A 7,261-nucleotide genomic window follows, 5' to 3' on the forward strand; every position below is an offset into this window, starting at 1 on the left:
TCCCCTTCACGGGGGGCAGAGTAGGCGGGGTGGCTGCCGCGATGGTAGATGCCCCCTAGCTGCCACGAGTGGTGGCCCGGATAGGCCTTTCTTTATAGCCGACGTTGTGGCATCAAGGGTCCGAAACAAAGATATCATCCGGGCTGTGAAGGAATGATGCATCGACGGGAGGTGGTTCGAATACCTTCTCCCGGACATGCATTTTAGAACCAGCATGCCGCCGACTGGATACCTTCCGGTCTATACTAGAGTGGTTACGGCGGGGATGACCCTCCCAGTTCATCCCTTTGTAAAGGACTACTGCCATTTTTATGGCATTTCCCCCGCTCAGCTGGCGCCGAACTTATGGTACTGCTTTGCCGGTGCCTGAATTTTATGGCACCAGCAATTCGATATGGAACTCCCTTTGGATGAGTTCCGATTTATGTATAAGCTATGCCACGTCGCCAAGTGTGAGGGGTGGTATTTTTTGAGTGGTCACGGGAGGTCTCAGCCCAGATTTGGGAAGCTTATACTGGGTATTCCCTCGTCGTCACACAGGTGGAAGCCTATGTTCTTCATTATTCGGGGGCCTTTCAACTTTCATCCCAACGACCGCCTGCCCCATCGAAGGCAGGTGCAGGCGGCGTCTGGGAATATGGGTAAGCCTCTTGACTTTCTTTTATCTGACTTTGCTTTTTGTTCATATGCTGATAATCTTTTATCCTTCAGTTAACCAGGACCGGCCGAAGTTTTCTGGCAACAGTTTGGCGAGGATTAAGAAGGCTTTCTCATTTTTGTCAGAGGTTCGCCATATCGAAACGCTTCTGACCGAGGCCAACCTTCACGCCGCCGGTTTAATCATTGATCTTCCCAACCCTTCAGACCTAGACGTCGTTCGCGCATACTTCCACCTAAGCGACGAGGGTAATTCCTGCTTTCGACGCCTTCCCTCATTACGGTTCTTGTTTTTCAAACGCTGATCATATCTTTGTCTCGTCGTTTCCACAGAGATGGCGTCACTGAGAATTCAACTTCCTGGCAGCCAGCAATCTGGGCTGAGCCAGCAGCCGCCGTCGGACCAACAGCCCCCGTCGAAGGGAAATGAGAAGGCTAGCTCTTCTTCCCATGCGCCGAGGAGCAAGAAGACCAAAGGCCCTTCGGGGTCGGAGATGGATCCTGCGCGGAAAAAGACGCGCAAGGATAAAATTCCAGTGGCAGAGACGTGGACGTCGACGATCCCTATTCCTGACGTCGACATTCCCCTGGCGTCGAGAGAACGCGTACTTATTTCAGGGGCTAAAATCATGGATCCCAAGTTTCAAGTCCCGGATGTATCTGACGCCGAGATTAGGGCGATACTAAAACTTCCTCCTCGCTTCTCTCTTGTTTTTTAGGCTCTTTATGAGTCTTTTCTTGAGCCACACTGGGTTGCTGCCGCCCAATCTTCCTTGGTCAACCGTCAGCGAAAACAGATTTCCTTCCAAATCCACGTAAGATTTTGTTGAGAGTTTTTTTTTTTTTTTTTTTTCTCGTCGTTCTGCATTTTTGTTTTTCTGACCTTCAACTTTTCAGAGCCTGGTCCTTTCCATCCTTAACCTCATTGGCCTCGTTAAGGTTGAGGAGCACGATAAGGCGATGGACGAAATGGAAGCCAAGCTCAACTCCTTTGTTACCGACGCCAAAAAATAGTTAGATGATGCTGTCGAGAAGAGGGACGTGGCCTTGGCCAAGCTGGCAAGTTTGGAAGACGAACTAGCAAAGTTGAAGGCTGAGGTTGAGAGTCTCACGAAGCGGGCAGACCTGTCCGATAAAAAATTGTCTGAAGCAGCTGGGGAAGCGGAGAAGCGTTTTGCTGAGGGGAAGACTGAGGGGAAGAGGGAAGCCGAGGCAGAAGCTGCATTTGCCTTCGACGCTAGGCGCACTGAGATTATTGAGGAGTTCAAGGCTTCTTCGGAGCTTACTGACATCCGCACCAGGGATTTTCAATCTGCGGGTCAACAAATTGTCGACCTGATCAAGAAGGAGCGTCCTGAGTGGGACTTGAGCTTCCTTTATAACTCTCCTCCTCCTGCTGGCGACGACAACGTTTCCCCGCCTGGTGATGGTGAAGAATCGGCGGCTGGTGGCGAGGCCTGAAATGATTTTTACCTGTCTCTCTTTTGCTTGTAACTTATTGTTGATTCGGACATCTTTTATTTTATCTGCACTTTATAAATAAAAGATAACAGATTTAATTTATACCTTGATTTGCAATTGCTGTTTTCTTAGAAAATTTCTTAGAATTTTACTAAGTCTTTGCCTTTCCTCCTTGGAGGATCTGAAGTCGATTGTACCCCTTCGGGTCATCGTCTTAGAAAATTCCTTGGAATTTTGCTAAGTCCTCGTCTTTCCTCCTTGGAGGATCTGACGTCGATTGTACCCCTTGGGGTCGTCGTCTTAGAAAATTCCTTGGAATTTTGCTAGGTCCTCATTTTTCCTCCTTGGAGGATTTGACGTCGATTGCACCCCTTGGGGTCGTCGTCTTAGAAAATTCCTTGGAATTTTGTTAAGTCCTCGTGTTTCCTCCTTGGAGGATCTGACGTCGATTGCACCCCTTGGGACCGTCGTGTCATTTTGTAATGATCTGTGGACCTCTGTCCCCCCATGTCTGTTTAATATAACCTTAGTTTTTTAAGCAGACATGTTATTAAGGGGTGAATTCTTTTCTTTCTGCAAACATATCAATTTATTCAAATTGTAAAGAATGTACAATTGAGATATGTAAGAATTTCATACACTATTGGTAGTACAGCCTTAACTGTTCTGCATTCCACGGGTGTTGAATCCTTTTGCCGTCGAGGCTCTCCAAAATGTAGGTGCCGGGGCGTAGCACTTCCCTTATGCGGTAGGGCCCTTCCTAAGTTGGGCCCAGTGGACCAGTATTTTTGGGTTTCGTGCTCTGCGTTACCTTTTTTAATACTAGGTCTCCTGGGATGAACCTTCTCTGCCGAACTTTCTTATTGTAGTATCACGATGTTCTTTACTGATAGACGGCGAGACGTAGTTGGGAGTCGAGCCTTTTTTCTTCTAACAAGTCGAGTTCTCCGTTCATGCCTTTCGCGTTGTCATCGTCGTTATGGATGACAGTTCTTAGAGTCGGCGTTTCGATTTTTACGGGGAGCACTGCCTCGACGCCATACGCCATGAAGAAGGGTGTTTCACCTGTAGTAGTTCGGCTCGTCGTTCTGTATGCCCATAAGACCTTGGGAAGTTCCTCAGCCCATTTCCCTTTCAGATCGTCAAGTCTCTTTTTGAGGGTATACTTTAATATTTTATTGACCGCCTTAACTTGTCCATTTGATTGTGGATGGATCGGTGCCGAGAAGTCTTTCCGGATGCCTAAGCTATCACAGAATCTGCGTGTTGAGGCGTTGTCGAACTGCTTTCCGTTGTCGGATACTATTAAGTGGGGAACCCCGAACCTGCATACGATGTGGTCCCACATGAATTTGGTGCAGGCTGCTTCCGTGGTTGTAGTTAGAGCCTTTGCCTCTGCCCACTTCGTGTAGTAGTCTACCGCATCGATTGCAAACTTAAATTCTCCGGGTGCAAGATGTAATAGCCCGATCAGGTCAACCCCCCATTTGGCGAAGGGCCATGGACTGAGAATGAAAGTTAAATTTTCTGGGGGTGCTTTAGGAATTGTGGCATACCTTTGGCATTTATCGCAACGTCGGGCATATTAAAAAGCATCCTTTTTGAGCGTGGGCCAGTAGTATTCTTGCCTCAAAACCTTTAGAGCCAGAGACTGTCCCCCAGTATGGTTACCACAGACTCCTTCATGGATTTCTTGGAGGACCTTCTGGGCTTTGGCATCACCTAGACACCGCTGTAGAGGTGTTGAATAGCCTCGTCGGTAGAGCAAGTCGTCGTACAATAAGTACCTAGCAGCTCTATACCTGATCCGTCTGGCTTCATCTTTATTATCTGGCAGTTGTGCGTCCATTAGGTATTGGATGAGCGGTGTCATCCAATTTCCACATGCTTGGACGATTAATGCCTTAGCTTGTTCTTCAATGGTCGGCCACTCCAATTCTTCGATGGGAACGACCCCCAGGGTGTCAGAATCTCTTGAAGATGCTAGTTTTGCCAGGGTGTCGGCGTTCGCGTTTTCGGCCCGTGGTATCTGAAGTATTTCGTAGTTTTTGAACTTAACGAGTTCTTCCTTTACATTTCTTAAGTACGCTCCCATCTTCTCGCCGTGCGCTTGGTACTCTTCTTTTACTTGCGCGACGACCAATTGAGAATCGCTGAAGACGCTGAGCCTTTCGATCTTCAGGTGGCCGGCTAACCGTAGTCTGGCAATTAGTGCTTCATATTCCGCCTCATTGTTCGATGTCTTGAATTTAAATCGAACCGCCGAGGTAATCTTGTGGCCTTCGGGGCTGATTAACAAGACGCCGGCTCCTGACCCGTTTTCGCTCGACGCCCCATCCACGTAGAGCTCCCATTTTGTAACATCGACTTTTCCAGATGCGGCGAGAGCTGGTCTGTGAGAAAACTCGACTAGAAAATCAGCGAGCGCTTGGCCCTTGATTGCAATTCTTGGCACATATTTTATGTCGAACTAGCTTAATTCTACCGACCATTTGAGGAGTTGACCGAAAGTTTCGGGCTTTTGTAGAGCCTGTCTCAGCGGGTGGTTTGTGAGAACCCGTATTGTGTGAGATTGGAAATAGTGCCGAATCTTCTTTGAAGCTATCATCAGGGCGAGGGCTAGGCGCTCCATTTCGCTGTATCTCGACTCGGCGTCGAGGAGCCTTTTGCTCACATAGTAGATCGGCAATTGCACCATCTCTTCTTCTCTTACTAATACGGAGCTTACGGCGTGTTGGGACACGAAGAGGTATAGGCTAAGCTCCTCGTCGACGTTTGGTTTTGACAAAATTAAGGGCTTGCCCAAATGCTCTTTCAATTTCTGGAAGGCCTCTTCACATTGTGGTGTCCACTCAAAGCGCTTGCTTCCTTTCAAAGCATCGAAGAAGGGGACGCATTTGTCGGTTGCTTTTGATATGAACTTGTTTAGGGCGGCGACACATCCCGTTAATCTTTGCACTTCTTTTGGCTTTGTTGGGGACCGCATATCCTGTAGGGCTTTGATTTTCTCGGGGTTAGCTTCAATCCCATGGTTGCTGACCATAAAACTGAGGAATTTTCCCGACCCAACTCCAAAGGCACATTTCTGGGGATTGAGTTTCATGTGGTATTTTCTAAACACACCAAACATTTCCCCCAGATGATTGACGTGATGGCTGGTCCTGGTGCTTTTTATAAGCATATCGTCGACGTAGACCTCCACCGTTTTGCCGAGCTGTTGAGCGAACATTTTATTCACAAGCCTCTGGTAGGTAGCCCCTCACCTTATAGCAGTAGAGGCCCCTGTCGGTTATGAAGGATGTGTGCTCCTCGTCGGCTGGATGCATGGGGATCTGGTTGTATCCGGAGTAGGCGTCCATAAAGCTCAGCATCTCATGTCCCGCCGTGGCGTCGACCATTTGGTCTATTCGAGGGAGTGGAAAGCCATCCTTTGGGCAGGCTTTGTTGAGATCGCTGAAGTCGACGCATGTCCTCTAGTTCCCGTTGGGCTTAACCACTAGAACGGGGTTTGATACCCAACGTGGGTGATGGGCCTCCCTGATGAACCCATTATTGATCAGCTTGTCGACTTCTTCTTTCAGCGCTTCATACTTCTCGGGGTTCATCGGTCGACGTTTCTAGTGCTTGGGCGGATATAAGAGGTCGACGTTTAGGGAGTGACATATTACCTCGGCGTCGATCCCCTCCATGTCGAAATGATTCCAGGTGAAGACATCTAAGTTCTTCCTAAGGAAGTTTTCGATCTCAACCTTAAGTGATGGGGCTAAGCCCGAGCCCATTTTTAGCACTTTGGTGGACTCGCCTTCATCAACTTGGATCTCCACCAACTGCTCGACGGGTTGAGACCATGTGACTTCCTCTTGGATCCTGAGGTCTATGTCCTCGACGAGGCTCTAGTGAACCATCCTTGCCTCCTGTCTTCCTGGCTAGTCATATCCGCACAGGGCGTCAGAGTATGCAACCCTAGCTTCATACTGGTTGCTCTTCATTTCGCCCACGCCATTTGGGGTAGGGAACTTGACCTTTTGGTGGTAAACGGAAATTATGGCCCTTAGCGCCTAAAGGGTTGGTCTTCCAATCACGGCGTTGTATTGGGAGCCTCCTTTTATAACCATAAAGTTGGCCATTGTGGTAGCCTGTTGGGGTTTTTCTCCGGCGGTTATAGGCAACCGGATGGTCCACTAGGGGATGACGGAGTCCCCAGTGAAACCATATAGTGGCCTGGAGGTTTTTTCCAATTGTTCCTTTTGGATCCCCATTTTCTCCATACAGTCGGAGTATAGGAGGTCCACCGAGCTCCCATTGTCCACCAGGATTCTGCACACGGTGTGGTTTCCTATCATGGCTTCCACCACCAAGGCGTCGTTGTGGGGGAAATGAACCCCACTGGCGTCATCTTCGTTAAAGGCCACGTTGGTGTGACTGTACCTTGGGGTTTTTGCAGTGGAGACGCTCCAGAATCGCTCCTGATAAACCCCCTGGCCTCGTGGGTGTAGTCCTTCTGAGACCTACTTGAGTCTCCTCCTATATAAGGACCGCCGAGGACAGTCCGTATGACGCCGACGGGTTCATGATCCTCTGGGCGCTGGTTCTCCTCTCGGTGTCGATCCTCTGGGCGCTGGTTCTCCATTCGGTAAATGGATGGTCATGTGTGTGGCTGGGTGTGATATCGACGTTTACCACCTCAGCCACACGACCTATATTCTTTTTTAGGCCCGCCACGTCCCCCGTCAATTTTTGCTCCAGGCTGGCCATACGTTCCATGATGGCGCGTGCTTCTTCTGTTGAAATGGCCGAGCCTGCTACTCTCGACGCCTCTGCCCTCTGAGCGTTGGGTCCGCCTCGGGCCTGGCCGCCTGCCTATACTGATCTTGAGTCTCCTGGCGGGTTTCCACCTGGATTCTGAGATAGTACCTCGGGGTTTCCTGGACCTCTCGGTACCCGGTCCTCGGGAGCTCAGAGTCCGGCGGCCCCCAAACGACTGCCAGAGGATTGGGAAGGCCGAGGCCTAGGAGGCCCCCGGTGATTCTCACTATCTCCGGTTCCCTCTTGGATATGTGGGTGGTCACCGTGGTTCAGATTTTCTGCCATGGCAGGTCTCTGCGGCCTTAGGGTGTCTTCTAATGGTGGCATGGAGTTCCTT

At 49.6% G+C, this 7,261-nt stretch overlaps 1 protein-coding gene across 1 annotated transcript; it reads right to left on the reverse strand.

Moving 5' to 3' along the window:
• Nucleotides 1-3,001: 3,001 nt before the first annotated feature.
• On the reverse strand, nucleotides 3,002-6,748 carry LOC112090447. Its single transcript, XM_024161774.1, has 7 exons — nucleotides 6,542-6,748; nucleotides 6,094-6,435; nucleotides 5,787-6,011; nucleotides 5,382-5,591; nucleotides 4,676-5,332; nucleotides 3,747-4,552; nucleotides 3,002-3,674 (listed from the first exon to the last, which is right to left on the reverse strand). The coding sequence occupies exons 1-7, from the start codon at nucleotides 6,746-6,748 to the stop codon at nucleotides 3,002-3,004; spliced, it is 3,120 nt and encodes a 1,039-aa protein (XP_024017542.1).
• Nucleotides 6,749-7,261: the final 513 nt, after the last annotated feature.

Source organism: Morus notabilis, unplaced genomic scaffold (genome assembly GCF_000414095.1).
Source record: "Morus notabilis unplaced genomic scaffold, ASM41409v2 Scaffold841, whole genome shotgun sequence".
NCBI lineage: Eukaryota > Viridiplantae > Streptophyta > Magnoliopsida > Rosales > Moraceae > Morus > Morus notabilis.

What these genes read in the sequence shown, in the direction of transcription:
- LOC112090447 (XM_024161774.1), bottom strand. Translation starts at nt 6,748, where the DNA reads ATGGAGAACCAGCGCCCAGAGGATCGACACCGAGAGGAGAACCAGCGC. An exon ending in GGCGAAATGAAGAGCAACCA is followed by an intron (nt 6,012 to 6,093) that starts GTATGAAGCTAG and finishes ATGGTTCACTAG; the next exon opens with AGCCTCGTCGAGGACATAGA. An exon ending in TGGAGGGGATCGACGCCGAG is followed by an intron (nt 5,592 to 5,786) that starts GTAATATGTCAC and finishes AACGGGAACTAG; the next exon opens with AGGACATGCGTCGACTTCAG.